Source organism: Acanthisitta chloris, unplaced genomic scaffold, assembly GCF_000695815.1.
Source record: "Acanthisitta chloris isolate BGI_N310 unplaced genomic scaffold, ASM69581v1 scaffold42561, whole genome shotgun sequence".
NCBI lineage: Eukaryota > Metazoa > Chordata > Aves > Passeriformes > Acanthisittidae > Acanthisitta > Acanthisitta chloris.
In genome coordinates this window covers 48,034-69,787 of record NW_008657411.1, presented here as the reverse complement: position 1 = coordinate 69,787, position 21,754 = coordinate 48,034, and the positions used below count along the sequence as shown (strand labels likewise).

The following is a 21,754-nucleotide window of genomic DNA, read 5'->3' as shown; positions in this document are numbered from 1 at the left end:
GATTTCATTAGTATAATTAAGCACTCGTTTAGTTTGTGTACAGTTTATTGCTATTGTGACTTCAAGCCCTAGAAGACAGGGTGGAAAATAAATCTGAATCTTAGCTCTTTTCTTAAAAAGAATAAATAAATTGCTAATCTTTAATTGGTTTTCAGGTACAAAGTTGGTCCAAGCATGTCACGTGGCAGAAGTGCTGTGTGAGTGCTGTCACTTCACTTCTTTTTTTGTGTAGATGTGTTTTGTGAGAGCAGATTTCCTTCCCTTCCTTCCTCTTGCCCTTGCTTGTTGACTGAAGAGTAGCTGTGCTTCCTAAGCTGTGCTGGGTTTGAAGTGTTGGGACCTAGCTGGAGTGTTTTGGGAAAGGTGCCAAAGTTGGCAGCTTTTCGTTTTGGGAAATGTGCCTAATGTGTATCTGGGTGCTGACAGTGCTAAGGTACCCTGAGAGGAGAACTCAGTCCAGTTGTGTTTACATTTGTGAGGCCTCTTTATAATGTTTAATTATGTAAAGCTCTGATTTCACAGCAGCTGTTGCTGGAGACCCTTTGAAAGACAGTGATGGAGTGGGTCAAATGCAGAAATGCCTTTTCTTTCCTTGTCTCTAAGGAACCCTCCTGGGTACACCTTCTTTCCTGGAGTTGTGAAGTATCCAGGCACGTTACCTACATTCATTTGGGCCAGGGGGATTTGCCTCCTGTTTAATGTGTCATTTTGAGTATATTTGTGACTCCACTGACCTGTAGTTGCTGTAGAAGTTGGGAGTTGGGTGTCCTTGGAATGGTAGTTAACCTCTAATAACCTCAATTAACATATATTTGATAGGCCCTTGATTTCTGTGAAGACCTGAGCAATATGTCTGACAAATTTAAACTCCTGGTTTATTCCCCCCATGAATTCTAGCAATAGCAAGGGAATTGACTGTGTCCATTATTTCCTTACTTGCTTCATAACCATGTACAAGTATTTCTTATCAATGTAAAGCACTATTTTTTTCCCCACCTTTGGACACATGTTTTATTCAGCTGTTTGTACAGGGTGTGCCAGGAAGAGTGTTACAAAGGATGTGGTAAACAGACATTTCTTTTTCTTTCTCCTTTCATTACACAGCTCAAGACGCACATTACCCTAATGCTCTCGGGCACTGAGTAAAAGAGCTGGTTGCCTGTGTCCTCAGCTGTAGGTACAGGACAGACCTTTTAGAGGTGTGTTGTTGCTCCCTGGGCTGCAGCTGTCTCTGCCAGGCAGCTGCACTCTGGTGACCGAGAGCCCAGTGACTGAGGTTCTGGTTTCTTTCCTGCCAGCTCTTACATATATTCATGCCTTCCATAAATTTTTAATGGCTTAGTTCAAGCAGAGGTTTGTTCTCCGTGTTGTGTTAATTTGTCAGGCTGAGGTTCAAACCAGTTTGCCTATTGGATGTGATTGAAACGCGTTTATAAAGATTTGGAGCCGCTGCTTTTGAGTATTTGGCTTTTTAGGGATAGAATATTTGCACTGAAAATTGGATTGAGTTCGTAACACTGGAAGCAGGCTGGAAATGAAATGCATCCCCCCAAGATTCTAACTTCTCTTCCATCTTTTTAGTGCTGTGAAGAATGGATTAATGTGTGACCCAAGTAATAAAAATTCACTTTTAAAAGTCTATTAAGGCTGTGTTTCTGCTATGAAGACAGCGTGGCTGACCAGGAGGTGCAGCTCTACAGCAGTATTGAACCCTCATGTCTTCAAGCCAGTCCAGTGCCTGCTTTGAGCCTGCTAAGTGCCCCAAACATGCACAACCAAAAAAGCTGGCCCTGAGTATTTCAGTTGGGGCATCATAAATGAAGGATTTGGCCTTTATCTCTCTCTGCTGCAGATATTAATTTGCCAGAAGACAGCTACATGATGCCTTAAAGGACTTCACTGCTGTGAAGATAAATACGAGTATTGGGTTTGTGTCACCTCAGTGCCACAGGATCTTCCTCTTCTCTTGTCCTCTGCCCAGGAGAAAGCTAATTAATTTTGTATTTATTAACGTGGCATGTGGTAAATGAGAGCCACAAGTTACATACTGAATAGTAAAAATGTGCTTCAAAAATAAGGGGGGGGCAGGGGAGGCAAATAAATCTAAACACTTGGCATGGTTTTGGGCTGTATTTGTTAACTGTGCTCTTGGTCACAAAACAGCTGAGACCTTGAGAAAAGATTCTAAATAAATGCAGATATGTGATCTGGGTTTTTCTTTCTCTTTGTTGCATTTTCTTTTGCGTATTAACATTGGTAAGGGTTTCACACCCCAACTTGGGTCTCATCCTTCTGAGAATGGTCCCTTACCGTTTGCCAAGTATCCTGTTACTTCAGAGGAACACAGTAGCACTATGAAAGGACACTGCAGGCTCAGCAACATATGGGTCAGTGTTTCTGGAGAGTGCAAAGTCTTTGGTCAGATTGCAAAGTACTTTGCCCACAGGAGTCAATGTAACAAGGGTGGATGGGTCCAGGCAGTGAGAGGTACACGGGACTTAAACGTATGGTTATAGTATATAGGTCATGGAGGATGAAGGCTGGAAGGTGCAGGACTGTTGACAAAAAAGAAGTGCTGGTTACTGAAAGTAGCTAAAATCTGTCCTGAAAAGACTGTATCTCTTGTCTTAACAGCTGTGATAGTCCAGATCCTGCCTCTCCATCCTCCAGACTGTATAAATGCACAGGGACACTATAAACAGTGTGTACTCCTTAAGTCTCTGCCTCCATCCCTTTCTATTACACTCATTCATATGGCCAAAATTCCTTCATAGTCTTAATTGGATTAAGCACCTGCTTCTTCTGAGAGCATGTTGCAAGCTCACATCTGGTGCAGGTGTTGCTGCTGCCTGGCTTTGGGTGGTTATACTTTCACTGCCAGCATCCTTTGTCTCAGGTGACTTGATCAAGGGCAAAGACTGCCCTAACAAAAGAGGAAAAAAAGAAAATCAGTAGGGCAGGGTGTGAAAGGATCAGCTGTGAAGCTCCAAAATGATGTATTGACACCTGATGACTGATGGGGGATTCCTGAGTTTATTTGCATGCAAATAGTAAATGTATTCCAGACAAAAATTCAAAGGATGTCCTATCTATGGTTGTGGATAGTGATGACAAAAAATGGTGTACACTGTCTTCATTTAAGTAGCCAAGTATCAGGATCTGTGACTTGCAGTTGCTGAGTTGTCTTCCCACCGTCCTGTTTAGAGCTTCAGAATTTTTTATGTCCTGTCTCAGTATCACATAAGATTGGGTGATAATTTCTGGGGAAAAAGCCCCAAGTAGCTTCCTTGAGGAATTAAATAGAGTGAGCCTGTTGTCCCTTGGTAAGAAAGGGAGAAATCCAGTTCTTGCTTTATGCTGAAGGTGTTGATTTTGGTTTCTCCAGTTACGTTGCTGTTCATGGGTTAAAGGCTCCTAGAGGCTGCCTGCAGAGGCATCATCTGCTTCATAATACAGGCTGACATGTGGGGTTTTTATTAAGGTACTGTGAATGTCTTAAAGAAAATTACAGTGCCATTATGTGATTTAATTTGCTGCCATAATGTCCCTTCTGCAACAACAGCCTCTTTTTACAGTGTGTATATGTGTGTGATGCTGTTTATTTCTCTTTGTAGGGGAGTATGTCAGTAGCTTCTTTATCACTGCTGAAAACTGGTGATGGTTTGCTGGGTATTTGTTATTTCTTTTTGTCTACTTACTGCTTTCATATTGTTTCTTCCCCGTTCTGTTCTTTCTTATGGAAAAGGTAGTGAACAAATTATTAGCACTTATTCTTGTGAGTACACTTATAGTTTAGCTCAATATGTAGGTTATTGGCTCAAGGTGCAACAAGAAAAACAGGTGAATTAAAGGCTTTTTTTTCCCAACTTCTTCTACATTTTGTTTTCCAGTTAAAATAGCAAGAGTTAGTGTGGATGTTGCAGGAAAAACTACACAAATTGTTACTTTTATTGCTAACATTTCTAAATCCTGACTACTCCAAAGATGTTATGCTGCTGAAAAACTAAGGTCTTACCAATGTTGGTTAATGTTCTAGAGCCCTTAATGGAGAACATCAGAGACTTCATGAAAAAGGGGAATAAAGTCTCCTCATGTTTTTTGAGGGCTGAATACTGACAGGAAGACAGGCTGCCAGGAGCTGGAAGATGCTTAAAAAGCATCAGAAGAAAGGAAAAGCAGAATTAATGCTGTTCTGCATGTAAGAAGGCTTGACAGATAATGTCCAGGGCAGAAGGCTTCAAATGAACCTAGTGCAAGGAAAATACTGCTGTATAATTACAGGCGTTGCTGAGTTGAACAACTCCCTGCTAATCACATTTAATTAATACAACCCAGTTGCAAGGTGATTATGGGTGGTTTGTGTAAGTGTGTAAGAGCAGAAGGACTGTTCTTATGCTCTTTATAACAGAGACACCAGGTAGTCACTTCTTCTAGCATGATGCAAATCCATCTGAAAGCAGAATTAATGGATATAGTGGATTAGGAGGTTATGGGAATTTTCCCATAGCTCCTGAAAGTGTCTGCTTTGGCCTTTCCATGGTTTAGTCTCATATTACCTTTTTCCATATTAGAAGGCTTAATAGAGACTCATGTTGACTTGTATATTCAGTTACCATTGGACTTACTGCTATGGTACAACAGTTCTATACATGTGTTTGCTTTGATATGCTATTCAGGGTACTAAATTTGGAGAGTGTGTTCTGGCGTTCTGTTGATCTGTAATGTGTTCTGGGGAGGCAAGTGCCTGGAAACTGTTCCAGCAGAGATGAGTGGAAGTGTTTCTGGAGCTCTGGAGTAGAATAAAGGGTAGCTGAGAATCATGATGTTACTGAAGGAATAAAAGAAGCAAATTCCCATTTGTGTGAAACCGCTGTTGGAGATTATTGAACATGATATTTCTCTATTTTCTCTAAGCTATACTGTGTTGCTCATTTTGGTTTTAATGCATGGATTTTTTTTCCCTTCAGTTCTATAGGTGCTGGTGTAAAAACAGTGTAGCAATGGATCAAAGAAAAAATGATAGTTTTGTCCCAAGTATCACACAGCTGGAAGACTTCCTAACAGAACATGACTCCAATGTGGTTTGGCTGTTAGTAGGTAAGGTTAATCTACTCTGTTTGGGTTAAATTTCTTTTATAATACCATAACAAGGGATTAGCATGACAGATAGAATAACTTCATTATACCTATATGTACATACCTACCTTTTAATATGAGGTAGTTTGAAAAGTGATCTAAAGGCTGTTCTGTTTAATGACACAACTTATAGACTAAATTGTGTGCCATAAAAACCCTTTAAGCCAAACTATTGTGTAATCAGTTATGAGCTGGATTTGTAAGTGTGCCTGATTTGGGTATGCTAATTCTTTTATAACACTAGTGCTATTGCTTGTATTTCTGTAGATACTTTTGTTTTCTGAATCTATGAACAGGTAGAATTATTTTCCAGTAGGCCAAACTCAATGAAAAGGACATAGGCCAAGTAGCTGAGGGTGCTTTCTATATATTTTATGTTTCACTTGTAATATAGTAACATGTAGAGTTTGTACTCCACATAAAATTCCATGTTAAATCAAGATGAAAATAAGGGAAATCACCATGCTGATAGTTGCTTATGGTAAAATGTGGAACAGATGTAAAAAAATTTGCCTCTGGAGTCTTTGTCTTGAAACGTAGAGATGTTCAGGTCTTTCATCAAAGAATAAAATTTCTCTTATTTTCCCTCTCTACGCTGGATTTTTAAAGCAAACTTGGTGATTCTACTTGCAAAGTAGGTGGGATGTAAACAGTCCCATGTAACAGCTAAGATTTGCTTTTCTTTCTTATTTGCTTGAATTAATTAAACTACAGATCTTTGCTTCGTAGAATGGTGGGTGGAACTTCAAGAAATCATGTAGTCTGTCCCCTTTTTCTACAGGCAGAATGACCTAAATACAGTTATGCAATTTTGGGGACCTGCTGCTTTTTCCCAAGTTTAAGAAAGCACCTAAGATTCTAGAAGCAATGAGGCAAGCAACAAAAGAAAGCTGTGTAGCCTCTTGTTGTTATGAGGTTTGGATAGAAACTTATTGAAGTAACTGGGTCAGTTAATAAATATTACTGCAGAGACTGAATTTGGGGAGGGAAAAGTCAAGGCTATGATTTGTGGCAGAGGTGAGACTGGTGGTGAACTAGTGGATCAGGACTAGTGCCTGGAAACTGCCCTAGTTTGCTGATTTTTCTCAGTATGTGTCACGTGGAGAGGGTACCTTCTTGACTTCAGGTAGCTACAAGTGTCTACTTGAACTTTAATCTCAAATTAAACTTTATTACTGGAATGGATCCTCTGAGTGTGAGTCATTCCACCTTTCTCCCTACATCGATGGTGGACAGGCAGTGAGTATCTTACTCATCTGAAAGTGAGGGGAGATAAACTCCTTGGAGTGTACCTTCCCTGAATGCCAAGAGCAGTTTCTTTCCTGGAGTGTAGCTTTAACCCTCCCTGCCTTGTTCCTATGCAATCACTCACAGGGATTGGGTTTGTTTTACATGTCAAGCAGCTTTCCTGCCTGAGGGTATGAGCTACTTGAATTTTGGTTACATTGGATCCTTTTTCAGTAAGGAAAAGACAAAGTCATGCAAAGCTTTCTCTTCTGCCTCCTCATCTTTCAGCAAAGCACAGGCACTGTTACGAAGCAAAAAATTAAGGGGCAGTAAAAGGACAGATTGTTCTTTTAAGTTTTTGTGTAAATCTACTTGGAGTTTTTTTGAGTAATCATCCAGACTCTGCAGAGTGAAGGTGTCATGCCTGTCTGCCTTTTGCACTTCACAAAAGACACAGTGTCTGAGATTTTCAGCATGAAGTACACACATAAATGAAGAACTTCTGTTGCAAAGTTCAGTTTTCTTTCCCACTCTCCTTTGGATGAAGCAGAATGGTAATTATCAGTAAAGTGAGTTTGAACTAGTCCATTCCCTGGCAGTGCCATTCCTTTTGGGTTTGTCCTTCTGGAAGCTTTGAGAACCCTTGCAGTTAGAAATAGGTTACTAGCTCCTAATCAACTAAAGTAAAAATTACTTTGGGGATTAGCAGACCTAATTTTTTTTTAAAACATGTTTCTCATTGGATTGCAATTTCCTTTTTCCCTATCAAATACCATACTTGAACTGCTGACAGATTTCTGCTAACCCAAGGACTGGTACATTTCTCTCAGTATGTAGCAGCTTAGGAAACAGTTCCAGATGTGATAATATTGTTCCCTGTGATATGAAAGGACTAGAAATTTAAGTTCTAGTTCACAGTCTGGAGGAGAGTAGAGAAGCAATGTAGTGTGACTTTTGTGGTGTTGGTTTGTTTTTTAGGGTGTTTTGAAACAAATATCCATGTGGGATAATGCATGTTATGATTTGATCTGTAATATTTAAGTGCTTAGATGATGAGGGATGTGATGGAATATGTGGTGCCTTCTGCAGGTCCTCTGGAGGACAGTTTTTTTTATATTGAGGAATGAAATAGTACTGAAGAATCCATATTTTTCTGGACTTCCCGATTCCTTTTTTATCTCCCCCTATCTCTCCACACCCTTCTCACAGCATCTTTCATCTCTCTGAAAACACCCATTAAAGTGGCCTGCCAGTTTCAAATTTTTTGGAGAGTAGGAAGAACATTGTTAATGCCTTATAGTCTTACTAGGTAAGGTTTTTATCTAGGTCAGTGTACTTTAAAAAATGCTTTAATTAATTGTAATCTATCTACAGCAACAATCTTGTCCTGCGGATGGATTATCTACCTAACTTATTATAATTCCCGGAACATTGGACTCATTTTAACGTTGGTTCTTAACAGATTATACAAAAATGGCTACATCCACATTGGTAAGTTATGATTAATGCCAGTGTTTATCCACTGCTTTCTATTATACCTCACTTTGCTAAAACCTTGAAGTAAAATCAGTTTCTTTTGTTTAGTAATTGAAAACACTCAGTATGGAGTGGATTCGGAGGGACCCAGTAGAGTATGAAGTCTTGGCTGTCTGTCCCAGCACTGTCCTTGCTTTCTAAATAAGCTGTCAGAACAACTAATCATGTTAATCCATACTGGGACTGTGACATGTAGCATTGATACTGAACATTTGCATCAAACTCCATTAACTTGTTACTGAAATATTTTTTGCATAAAACAGGTCAGCCCAAATCACTTGGGCACTCACCCACATTACAGAAATATCTGGTGCTGAGTCACAGAGGGCTGTACCTCACAGCCTCACTCTGATGGCACTTTTAATTTGCTTTCATTTACTCCTCCATGCCTTCCTCTGTCTGCTTCACAGAACAGCAGAGACTTCAGTTCTGGACTTTTTCTGCAACTATTGATCATACTTGATACCAAAAAATTCCCATCCACACCTGCCTGCCAAAGACACCTCTGCAGCTCATTTGCTTATGTCCTCAAGAATCTAAGAGCTCAATTCCAAACCATCTTCAACTCCAGCATTTTGAAGAGCAATATAGATGAAATACCTATTGGCTGCTACACTTGATCTATAGGCTTTTATTAAAATTTCTCTGTGAAATTGCTATTAAGTAAAGACAGCTGGAGATAGCTGGCCAAATGCATGGTATTCCTTATAAGCTTAATCAGTAAGTAGAACATAGCATTAATTAAATCCCATGATTTACAGCTTTGTTTCAATCAATTAATGTTGATTTTTATTTTTTTTGTCTAAACCATGGTTTACTTAGCTTTGTGTGGGTGAGGTGAAAAGCCTTAGGAAAAATCTGGGCTATTGCATTACCTGCTGGTCTTTTCATGCTTATTAATCCTTCCTGCTGTAAACACAATTTGGCACAATAATTGGCCTGCAATTTTTGTAGCCATTTAAAATTTGAAAGACTGTTCTGTCAGGAATCTTTATTTCTCCCATTACAGTCTTGCATATAATGGCTTGAAACTATAAATGTTCAAAATAGCTTTTTTACCTTTCCACAAGCTTTGCAAGGCACCTGTAAGTTTCTGGGTGACTAGTGTGTCTCAGGGGGTTGGTTGTGTTCTTGGGTAGTGCCAAACTTAGTTAGTTGTGTACTTTGTCTTGTATGTTCTGAGTCTCTGACTTCCCTTCTAAGGGAAGGCTCAAGATACCCAGTTAACTCATTCTGGATAGCTGAATACTGTATCATTTCTGTTGACAGAATAAAACATCAGCAACTTTAGGCTAATGTCTGATAAACACTTTATCCCATTAGGCTCCTTCTCATTCTCTGTGCTGTCTGGAAAAGTCATGGTGCGTGAGATCTATTTCATCACAGAAGACATGTCCATCAGGTACTCACTTCTCTTCCAAACAGAGATTTCAAATACAGTACATTGGATATGTCTAAATAATGCATGTCAAAACACAGTCCTGTGAAGAAGCAATAAATATATCTGTAAATGGTAAAAATAAGCTGACTCTTTTGATCGTGATATTTAACATTTAACAGCTCATTCGCTGCTTTAGCATTGTCATTTGGAAATGAGTACTGAGTATGATTCTAGTTGTCCTGAATATTTGTAAAAGAAAACAAATGGAGTGTGAAGGAGAACTGTTTTTTCATTCATGCCTTTCATTCCCTCATGCTCTTGCTTTTAAGTGTGGAAGATTCATGTTGGCTAAGTGGTTTGCATTTATTTGCTGGGGTTAAGATAATTTGTTTCCTGAACTGCAGACTAGCAAATAGTTTGTAATTTTGGTTCTTGGTGTCAAATTGGGAAAGGCTCGAGATGGCAGTGGGTATGAGGTTTTATACAAGTTTCAGCTAAGGCAGTAGTTGTATAACATTATGGTGTATTGATGCTGCAATGCTTTGTGCTTTAATATTGCTGGTACACTACTGCAGCTGCAGATCTCTGCACTCTGCATAAGGCAACATGTCATGCACACAGGACGTTGAATTATCATTCTCTTAACTTCTGTTCTATCTGATTTATTTGATTCAGAATTCAAGATGGATTTATCATTTTTCGCTGGTGGAAGATGTACAACCCTAAGCAGAAACAGCATGGTAGGTTCCCCTTAAAGGTTTCAAAGTTTAAATAGTCTACAGAAAAACACTTACTTTACACAATCACACGTGTGTAATTGATCTGTTAATATGTACCTGAAGTACATTGAATCATCAGAGGGTTGTGGGTTCATTTAACTGGCTGAGCCCTCATAGCAGACTAGAACACTACCATGAAATAAATACAGAATTCATTATCAGGGACATGAACCCTTCTTAAGACAAACCATTAATCTTAATAGTTGCCTTCATTAGCTGTAGTCCAAGGATAATTGCCTCTGCATTGAAGTTTATAATGGTGATGAATAGAGATGTATCTTGTGCTGGAAGTGATTTTAGTTTCTGAGTTTCAGTGTTGTGCTTTCAGTATTTTAGCAAAACTGTTGCAGTGGGGGATGTTCTTTGGTATTTGGCAAGCCCATGCTTTAGGTATAGAAATGGGGAAGTGTGAAAAATTAATTTCTTTTTCTTCTTATCTGTGGCTGAAGAAGGATGATTAACACCAGATGCAGGAGATGAATTGTATCTGTGCAAAACACTGTGAGAAAACACAAGTAGCCCAGGGATGTGTGCTTAATCATTTATAGGATTAGAGTCTTGTCGGATGAGTCTCAGGTCCTGCCTCTCTTGACTTTTGAAACTATCACAGCTCCACTGCAAATTCAAGGCAGTCCAGAAATGGCAACTGTCTGCAATTGAGGAGGAGATGAGTTGAGAGGGTCATTGACCTTTGGAGGGCTTTCTTTTCCCTATCTTGCCTTTGGAATTGGCCTCTGATGGTGTGAAGCCTCTTAGACTTGTCAGCAAGCTTGTACACCACTCTGTGTAGTGATACGAATTTGGAAGAGCTGCTCTCTTCTATTTATTGAGGCACTACTAACCCTCTGAGGTGATAGGGCACAATTCAAGTTATTCTCATGGTAGTGAGAAGACTAATTCAAGAAGTGGAACCTGGTTTAAGGTTTAATTAGATTTTTCCAACCACAGGTTATTGTCCAACAGGTTTTCGTAGCATTTTCTTCATCTGCTAGTTAAAACATATTTGTCTAGTGGTTCACAGAATGAAAAAAGGAATTGAATTTAATGCGGTAAATATAGTTGTGTCTGTCTTCTGTGGTGGTGTTTTTGCTTGGCAGTATTGCAAGTCTTCAACCTTTTCTAGTTTTCATTTAAAACTACATAATTAGAGTACAAATACGCCAAGTAACCAAGGAGGTTAGAGGTGTACAGGTCTGACAACAAGGTAACATGGCTAAAATACTCTAAAGTGGTAAGTTAAATCATACTGGGACTCGAGAGTAGGTTTTGTACATACTAGGGAAATGAAAGTGGTTTAGGAACAAGAGCTGGAGGATTACGTTGTGAGCAGGGCACACCCAGATGTCTTGGCTTAGGTGCCACAGCAGTTTATCAATTTTCATGTTGTAAAACTCTGTGGTGTAGTTTGAGGTACTTTTTGAAGGGCAATACTGTTTTAAAAAGCAATTGCTCTACTTGTCAGATGTGGCTTGTTTCATGTTCCCATGAGATTTTATTTAGTGGGTAGATTTATGTTAAGTTGTTTGGGTAGGTGTGATACAAACATTGGAATAAATAATGAATAAATCATGCATTTTGATTAAACTCTGTAGGAGGCAAATTTCAAACCCTTAGCTACATCACATTAGTCACCTCGATTACAACAAATGTTGATAAACCTTCAGTATTTTGCTATCAATATGCTAGTTACTTGTACATAACCTATATATTTACTTTGAATCATTCAATTAGATGACATTCAGATTTGGCTTGTCTCTTTCCTTGCCCTTTTTTTTTCCCAAGTGTTTTGGGCAACCAAATTCATGTGTGGTCAGATCTTTTTGTTATTAGGAAAAAGACATAGTCGTCTCTTTAAATGCCCTTTAAGGAGATGAATTGCTACATAAGATTTTATTTACTTAATGAAGTTAAATGCTTGCCTCCAGGAATTGAAAAATTACAGTTGTTTGTGTTCTTGATGATCCTGAGATCTCCTGGATGAGCAATTGTGTATCCCAATCTTTCTCCATGTCATTTCTTTGCCTGTGTCTTTATTGATGCAAGTTCACATTGCCAACAAACGGATCTGATAGTGCTTTTATGAAGACAGGAAGGAACTGAAACTGCTCATTAACTTTTCCCTGCCTCCTGTTCAAGAAAACTGATGTCAGTGCTTTCTGGAGACTTTCATACATTTACTTTTTCTTTCATAATGACATGGAAATTTCTGGTACTTTGAGTGTGAGAGGTAAAAAGTGGGTTGCTGTTGCTGGGGCAGTGTGTTGTATAGATGTGTAGCATCAGAGGACTTTGTTAGCAAAGAGGTATCTCTAAACTTTGGCTCTTGGGCAGCTGCATTTCTTCTCTTGACCCTGACCACAACAGCAATTGTGTTCACTCTGAGCCTTTAATTTCTGGTGTGTTTGGGAAATGTTACCTTCAGTTTGTATCCCCTGTAATACCCAGTGATGCTTCAGCTTCCTAAAGTCTCTTTGACTTAGAGAGACCAGATGAGGTTTTTAGAGCAGCTCAGGTCTCTTGAGTGAATGTGTAATGGGCACTCTTTCAACTGGGTAATTAGGGGGAAATGGTGCGAGCTTTTTCCTCACATTAACCACATAATTAGGTCATACTATCTGAGGCAAAAGTATGTCAAAGTATGTCACAACCAGCTCTGTATACGATCAGCAGATGTTAAACTAGGTTTTAGTATCAGAGTCAAGCTGATATTGCAGTGAACATTTTAGATTTGTGAAAATGTTGACTGATTGTGCAAAATGAGGTTTGTTTTGTTGGTTCTGTGTGTTAATGGTTCCTGTTTCTCTGCAAAAGAAAGCTTTTTCCCAGTTCGGGCGTGCTGTACCACAGAGCTTGGCTAGAAAATCATTGGGTTTTTGAGATGGAATTGATCTCAAGAACTGATATCTGTGCTAAAAAGCAGAAGTTTGCACCGAGGCTGTTATGCATCAAGAGGGATATTTGGTTTCATATATGAGACTGAAACAACTTCACTTACCATTTTGTGCAGCTTCACCTGGGTTTATTTTCAGGTTGTGACCTGTGGGTGCCTTTCAGGTTTTATGTTTTGTAAGCAACTATCTTATCTGCCTAGTTCTACTGATTTGCTTGAAATGGTGTAATTATTTGGCAGAGTTTTTTCCTGCTTTTTAATATGTTCTTCAGCAGCTGTTCCTGGCTTGTTTTTGCACAATGTGCATGTTTGAGAAACTAAATATTACAAGGGAATGTTGAAATAAAACTAGAAACTCTTTTCCTACTGTTTGTGTAGATCCAAAGGCAGAAACACGACTGTATATTATGGTGAATGACTTTGAATTTCATGTGTACAACCGTTCCGAGCTTTATGGACAACTTCAAGAACTATTTGGCTTGGATCCCACAATAATTCCAGCAAAGAAAGATGATGAAAGAGCACAAGTAAATGGGAGGCAGAGAACACGTACCAATCTTGAAAGGTAAATTATTATTAATTTTGCTATTTTGTTGGTGCTTTGTTCTGCAAAGTGCTGAACTAATTGGGTAATGTTTTGTTAACGTATGCTCTGGAGGCCAAAATGATCGAGGCACAGCTGAGAGAAATTGCATTGACAAGCCTGACAGTCTAAATCTTCTTCCTTTCCTCAGACTTCCTACCATAATAATTAAAAAACACAACAAAACAAACCGAATATTCTTGTTTAATGATCAGAGACAGGTTGAAAAATCTGTGTGAAATACAGAGTGGAAAGGGAACAAATGTTGAAGGGGATTATGCTGGCAGAATAATAATGGTTTTCCTCAGTAGAAGTAACAGCTGCTCAAGACATTGAATGGGCAAAATATGAGGATCTATATGGTATTCTGTATAGCTACACAAACTGTTGTTTTTATTCCTCTGCTTGGGGTGCCCCAGAAAGCATGGTGCAGGTCTAGAAGGAGTTCTATGTGGCTGATATGTATTGGTGTCAGATGTTCAATAATAAGCCTCTCTTTGGGCAGAATCTCACCAGACTGATTTATTGTCTGGAGCTGAGAAGATCTAATGAGTCTTTGAGTCCTTCCACTGCTGCTGGCCAGTGGCTAAATTACATAGCAGGCAGCTGCAGGATGCTGTGGCAGTCCTGAGCTTGGTTAAGGGCTGTGCCTCCGAGCCACTCTTTGTGTTTTCATCTTAAGCATTTATTGACAGGTGCAGGAAGGATTTCTGCCTTTGGGGAGGACGTGTCTGGGGAAATGACAAATCCCATGCCTCAATAGGAGTATTTAGAACAAAGTTCCCCCAAGGAAGATTTATTTAACTATTGCTCTGAGTTAAATATGGCACACTTGTTTTCTACCTGTGTCAGCACCCAAGGTGTAGTTCTGTGTGCTTTCTGCTGTCTTTCCAGGCTTGGAGGAGTGGGCAAGTAGTGTGCTACCAGGTCCCTTATGGGAGGCACCACTCTGGGAAGGAGTGTTCCCAAGATCTGTGCACTGAGGACCTCTAGAACAAAAGTTTGGTTAGTTCTGCAGAAAATACAAAATCATAAACCCCTTTTTCCTTTTCCTCTAGTGTTAAAGTAAAAACAGAATCTCAAGACCCTTCTTCTTCATGGAGATCACTTATTCCAGTCATTAAAGTCAACGTGAGCACGGTATGTGAAAAGACCCTGATAATGAAAATATTTAGCAGTAAAAACAAGTCTTGCCATTCATTTTTTCTTATACATCTATTTAAGGTTTTTGGCTTCATGCTTTAAAAAGATTTTAAAATTATACCTCCAGCACTCCCATGACACAGTCACAAATCCTGCTGGTGCTGATGGCAACTTGATTGTGTTCTCACTTTTGGGTCCCATAAAAACCCCAGTCAAACTGTTCTTGAGGCAATAGGAGGAAAAAAAGTCAGAGTTTAATATACAAGGTAGTACTTCTAGATATGCACAGATTATGGCCAGGATTTTTGTCCATGGTCTTTATTTGCTTATAACTGGTTCAGCTGCATTATTATAGGTAAATATATGCAGATGTATGTAAAAGAGCAGTGTGTAATGAGTAATTGGGTTTGCTGTTTGATTCAGGGTCGCTTGGCATTTGGGAATCACTATCAGCCACAAACACTTTGCATTAACTTCGATGATGCCTTTTTGACGTACACCACAAAACCACCTTCAAGCCACCTCGATCAGTTCATGCACATTGTGAAAGGAAAACTGGAAAATGTTAGAGTCATGCTGGTTCCAAGCCCAAGATATGTTGGTCTGCAAAATGATGAGTAAGTCTGGGATGTTTTTATATCCATATTAATTGCTTTAAGAAAATGAAGAAGAGAATGTTGATTGTGTTTCCATGTCTTTATTTTGCTTACTGTTTTTTAGACAGTTGGCTTTTTTACTACTATGGAGGTTTTTCATTTTGTATCTTTGAAACACTTTTGTTTATGGAGAAAAGTACTAGTTTTCTGTTTCATTCTTGGTCTTTATTTTTGTGTGTGTGTGTGTTCTGCTTTGATTAAACACAGAATCTTAGAATAGTGTGGATTGGAAAGGACCTTTAAAGGTCTTATAGTTCAACCCCTCCATGTTCAACTGGATCAGGTTGCTCAGGGCCCTGTCCAACCTGGCCTTGAATGTTTTCAGGCATGTGGCATCCTGCATTCGACTTCTGTTTTCCTTCTCTCAGGTACTATAGCTGTATGCAGGCTTTAGCAGCACTAAATATCTGGGGTTAATACAAGGTTTAAGGTGTTGATTTTTCTAGAGCTGAGTCACATGTGGTTGGAAAACATTTACTTAAGAAATGAGCAGAATCTGTGCAGTACTGGCTATAGTGGAAATCATGTTATCTCTTGAAGGCAGATTGCTGATCCTTTCACCTCTGTGTATTCTGCATCTGTGGGGTTATGCAGCTTTAACAAATGGGAGGGTAATAAGTCCAAGAGAAGTGAGGGTGCTTGCATGAAGTAATAAAATAAACTGTTCATCATTTGACGGTACCTTAATTAGCTTTGTATCAGCCAAACACTGCTGTCCATAATATGCCTTGATATATTATTCAAAGGATCTGTTGTGGATGTGCACAGAATCTTACTCTTCCAACATGGCAACAAAGGAAGTATCTTCAACTAATACTGAAAACAAACAAGATTAAAACAAAATAGGATTAAGATACTCAAACTATTAGCTTTTTCTCCTACTTCCTCTTAAGCATTTTCTTTTTATGCTCTTACTATCCCTGCAGCTCCTGATGGCTGGAGGATGACATATGTGCAGAAAATGTGTTCTAATTTACTGGGTGTATTCAACAAATGACCCAGTTCACTGGAAATGGAGAATGTTTGAATCTTTAGAGCCTGCCCCTCTTATGCTGCTTTGGCTTAAAATTGAAGCTCGGTGTTTTAACTTTGAGAGATTCCTGCAGGCAGTGCATGTATGAAAAGCAGCTGAGTGACTTGATCAAATGTGTAACAGATTGACTAATCAATACAAACATCAGAATCTCACCTTGAAAACTGTCATATTCTATTACAAAGAGCCATCTCAACACCTCCATAATGTTTTCCAAATAAATCCTTCAAAATCCAAGGGGAAAAAAAAGTGCTCGGAAAAGCAGGTTAAAGCAGAATCAGTTTGGAGAGCAGTGACTAAGTCATCAGGCTCAAAGTGGAAGTTCAGGATAGACATTAGGAAATACTTTAACATTATGATGATAATGGAAGTTAATGATAATGAGATTATCTAATTTGTTTTTGCGACTGGCCTGTGGTTGGGGTTTCTAGGGTTCTACCACCTCCATCAGCTGAGTCTGGTGAGGTGTAAGTATTCCTACTGAGGATGGGTTAGGCAGCCTCTTGAGGTATCATCCTCTCCCATTGTCTGTAGAGGTACTTTCATGTGCAATTTCAGCTGAGAATACAGCTAGAAGAAGTGAAACTGTCTTTTTTTTTTGTCTTTTTTTTTTTTTTTTTTTTTTTCATTTCAAAGCAGAGTGGGTTCCTCTGAGCCCCTGCTGGTGGTCGGCTCAGCTGGAGAGGCTGAAGTTACTGACTCACACTGCTGTGCCATGGTGTGCTCACTGACCTGTGTGTTCCTTTTGAGGAGTGTGGGCAGAATAACCATAGCTTTTCCCAGGAACTGCTATTTTTACATCTTTAAATGCTTGCCTTCCCCCTTCTGTTCCTGAACCACTAAACAATTTTTTTCACCTCTTGCTCTACTTGCATCACACTGGGGAGGCCAATTGAATTCTGGACAGAAAAAAAAAGAATAGTGAATAGAAAGTATTTCTTCTTTCATAGAATCATAGAATCAACCAGGTTGGAAAAGACCTCCAAGATCGACTCCAACCCTACGTGGTTACTAGACCATGGCACTAAGTGCCACATCCAGTCTCATCTTGAAAACCTCCAGGGATGGTGAATTCACCACCTCCCTGGGCAGCCCATTCCAATGCCTGAGCACTCTCTCCATAAAAAATCTCTTCCCAATATCCAACCTAACCCTCCCCTGGCAGAGCTTGAGTCTGTGCCCTCTTGTCCTCCTGCTGGTTGCCTGGGAGAAGAGACCAACCCCCACCTGACTCCAACCTCCTGTCAGGGAGTTGTAGAGGGTGATAAGGTCTCCCCTGAGCCTCCTCTTCTCCAGGCTAAACAACCCCAGCTCCCTCAGCCTCTCCTCATGGCACTTGTGCTTGAGTCCCTTCACCAGCCTCGTTGCTCTTCTCTGGACCTGCTCCAGCACCTTAATGTACCTCCTGAACTCAGGAGATCAGAACTGTACACACTACTCAAGGCGTGGCCTCACCAGCACAGAGTCACGGGGCAGAATCACCTCTCTGGTCCTGCTGGCCACACTGTTCTGGATGCCATTGGCCTTCTTGGCCACCTCAGCACACTGCTGGCTCATGTTCAGTTTCCTGTCTATGCAAACTCCCAGGTCCCTTTCTGCCTGGTGCCCTCCAGCCACTCTGTCCCCAGCCTGGAGCTCTGCATGGGACTGTTAGGGCCAAAGTGCAGGACCAGCACTTGACCTTGTTAAACCTCATCCTGTTGCAATCAGCCCATTTCACTGCTGTTATTACTCTCAAAGTAAAATTGATTTCAAGGTTCCTGTTCTGTTGCTTTTGAAGAACTTCTGGCAGTACATGGTCTCTGCATCTGCTGTCTTGTGTATTTTCCAAGGTTTCCTGCCTTTGAAATGAGCTGTGGTAAAATGGACAATATACTACTAACAGGTCACATTCTTAGATCATGTTTCTGTCATTGGGATTGTCTTTTTTTTGCTATTATGAAGGGGAAACTTACAAAAGTGGCAAAAGCATCTTGTGCAGTAAAAATAGAACTTTCACATTTATAATAGTATTGCTACTATGGAATATAACATTATATAAATTAACATGTAACACTAAGAAAGGGATTGTAATATACCAGTATAATAGTGCTAGGAGAAGTGTTTAGTCTATTAGTTTTATCACTTAGGTTCTTTTATTTTGAGGGAAGTGTTATTGAGGAAGAACAGCTTTTTTTCCTTTTTTTTTAATCTTAACTACTGGTCTAATTACTGAATGTCTTGTCCCTTTGGTTTAGAGTGCTATTTTAGTAAGAAAACAATTAGCAGGTGAAAGAATGATATGGGACAAGGAGAAAGGAACTCTTGATGGAAAGAAACATCAAAAGTAAAACTTTGGTAGTTACTTGTGGTTTACAATACCTGAGAAGTGTCTTTGTGGAGACGAACCTGCTATCTTCATGCCTGAGTTAACTAAACTTTTAAGTTATTTGGTGTACTGCTGCTATTACTAATAACATAATAATCGAGTATGTTTTTGTAAAACATTATGCAAATTCTTATGCTTAATATGCTGCATTTAAAATTACATGAATTCATAAAGATTCAGCTCAACACATGGATTTTTCATCTGGACCTTTGCACTCTTTAATTCCAGACCGCCAAGGCTGATGGGTGAAGGATTTGTTGTCATGCAGTCCAATGACGTTGATATCTATTACTATATGGATGAACCAGGTACCTTCTGTTAAACACAAAGATAAAATTTGAAGGCCTTTTGAGGAATATTTATTTATTTAGTTGTCTGAACTTGCTAGACAGTATTTCTTGGCCTTCCACTGGGAGTGTGCATTGAATTGAGACATGATAGTTACACACTGTAGCAACCTCAAATAAAAGTGCCATCAGGACACTTTAATTGTCTCGTGCTTAGCAAACATTTTTCAGGCTAATTTGAAGCAGTTTCCTTTAATAATCTGTTTATTATATTATGTAATACAGGTCTTGTACCAGAGGAGACAGAGGAAAGTAATGAGGGAGAAGCCAGTAATGAAGACAGCAAATTACAGGATCTTCCACCATGCTGGGGTTTGGACATTGTCTGTGGAAAAGGAACAGACTTCAACTATGGACCTTGGGCTGGGCAGAAGAGGTATTGCCATGATTTACAGCTTTAGTTTTAGTCTTTAATTTCTACTATTACTGAGAAAACATTTTCAAGTTTCGGGTGTGTAACTTTAATTTGTATGGGGCAGACTAGTCTGAATGAAGAGTCCTGTCACAGTGGTCTAAGACTACCAAATTAATTGTTGTTTATCTTGTTGACCTTCCAAACATAGGATCACTCTGTGAATTTTTGTTATTAAACTAATAAATTATGTTCCCATTTTTTGTGTGCAGAGTAGTTTTACTGTTTATCAAGTGTTACATACCTATGAGTGTATCTTTTTAGTTGGTGATCTTTAGCTTTATCAAGCTCCTGTTAGCTCATGGTTGGGAATGCAGTGCATATTGATGAGGAAATTTTATGGAAGTAGAAATCTGACTATGAAAATAATGAGGGGGGAACAACTTAACCCTGCTTAGAGTAATCAGCTGCTTAATGTGATCTCTAAAGTACTGATTATCTAGTTCTTTTAGTGACAAAATATTAGGCCAGAGTCTGCTGCAGTTCTTCGCTTTAGCCCTTGATGTTTCATGCCTGAGTATTTCTGGTGAGGACAATGGGATTGTTTAGAGAGTAAAGGACTATTAAGTAAAAGTGACATAATCAGTGCTTTGCTTCTTTTCCCCTATTAATTACAGGCTGATACTTCTCCTTGGCCTTTACTAATTCTCCTGTGAAATTCTTATGATTAAGTGTCTCTTAGGAGTGTGAGGATGGCAGACCAAAGAGTAGTCATTAGGTATAATAGCATCTTGGGGAATTTAAGAGAAAATGTCAGTTTGTAGAACTCTTTGCTAGAAACATGAGGTCAGTGAATCATTAATGATACTTTTAATACTCTAAAGAAAGCTTGCCCTATAATGATGTGCTTTTTATAATCTTAACTGGCTTGGCAGAAGGCAGTTTGGTGTCCATGCAGAGCACACAGAGTTCATAGATGTAGACTGGGAATACTCTTGCGTTGTGCCATGGATAGGACATGGAATTTTGGAAACTTTTAAACTGCTACATCACTCGGGTGCTGGGTGCAGGAAGCTGCTACTCCCCTTACAGCCCCTGAGATGTATGTTAGCTCTGCTGTCTGTGCTGCATTGCTGTGCCTTTCCCATCCTGTGGTTGGATGTTCGGCTATAATAGAAATGTGATCTTTATTTCACTCCCTTCCTGAGATCCTGAAGTTTTCTGGTTTGTTCATTTCTGGGCGTTGCATCAATGATTTATGCATGAACCAAAGCATAAACAGATTACTTCCTACTGTATTTCTGTAGCAGTTTTGTAAGGCAAAGATTGGAAATAAGAGGAAAAAAACACAGCTTGTTTGCTTTTTGAATGAAAAGATTTCTGTTTTAAGCCATTTATATAGCTTTTATCTAAAAGTAACTCCTTGTCATTGAAACTTGTGGAGATTTCAGTAATGAGTTGGAAGGCCTTCATGCCTAAGGTTTTAAACAAACATTCTTATCACATCCAGTGGTTGTCTAAAGGCTCAGCTAAAAGAAAAACAAATGAACCAAATAGATGCACAAATATATGTATGTATTTCTCCTGGAATAAAAAGCAACTCCGTTTTCTTAACTTTTTCCCCACTAGGGATTGCTTGTGGAAGTTTTTCTTCCCACCAGACTACCAAGTTATGAAAGTGTCAGAGATTGCTCAGCCTGGGAAGCCAAGACAGATCCTTGCCTTTGAACTGCGGATGAATATTATTGCAGATGCCACCATTGATTTGCTTTTTACCAAAAACAGGGTAAAAACCAAAACCTTATCTAGAAGATAACTTGTCTACTGTGGTTACTGTTCGGTTGTGCATAGTTTTACTTGTCGCAGGTGTTTGTTACAGAACTATAGGTTGAAAAGCTGAGTGAATTTTGTCTTAGTCTTGCATAATTATGAGCAAACCCTTCAAAGAGAAGTATTTTCTGAGAGGCATAAATTTTTTGGCTTGTTTTAAGTTTTCTTTAAGCCTTAAACTTACATCTTAAGCCATGATGGCTCCTACAGTCTTGGGGGATTAATGATGTGGACATTTCCTGTGCAGTCTTAAATGATGGTGAAGCTCACCATGCTGAAAAGATTTTTTTCTGCTAGTGAATGAATATGTAGTAGTACTGGAGGGATGATAGTGGGGGGAGCAAAGTGTGTATGTGTGTGTGTAGAGGTTTGGATTTTTCTTGCCCTGCGGCTACTATTATAAATGAGATAGAGCATAACTTCATTGTGCACCTCTTTGCTCATTTTTTTGGGGACTGAAAGGGTTAGAAATGTAGTGTTGAAATCCATATTC

General features: G+C 39.3%; 1 protein-coding gene across 1 annotated transcript in view; it reads left to right on the top strand.

Annotated features, from left to right (window-relative positions):
• Nucleotides 1-4,973: 4,973 nt before the first annotated feature.
• Nucleotides 4,974-21,754, top strand: part of LOC103811694 (uncharacterized protein KIAA1109-like) — a gene marked incomplete at its 3' end in the record, with an annotated part of 64,671 nt that continues 47,890 nt past the window's right edge. The window contains 10 exon segments of the mRNA XM_009084681.1: nt 4,974-5,097; nt 7,738-7,854; nt 9,223-9,301; nt 9,956-10,020; nt 13,328-13,514; nt 14,591-14,672; nt 15,099-15,292; nt 18,961-19,040; nt 19,305-19,455; nt 21,061-21,217. Of these exon segments, the coding sequence (XP_009082929.1) occupies nt 5,001-5,097; nt 7,738-7,854; nt 9,223-9,301; nt 9,956-10,020; nt 13,328-13,514; nt 14,591-14,672; nt 15,099-15,292; nt 18,961-19,040; nt 19,305-19,455; nt 21,061-21,217 (1,209 nt within the window).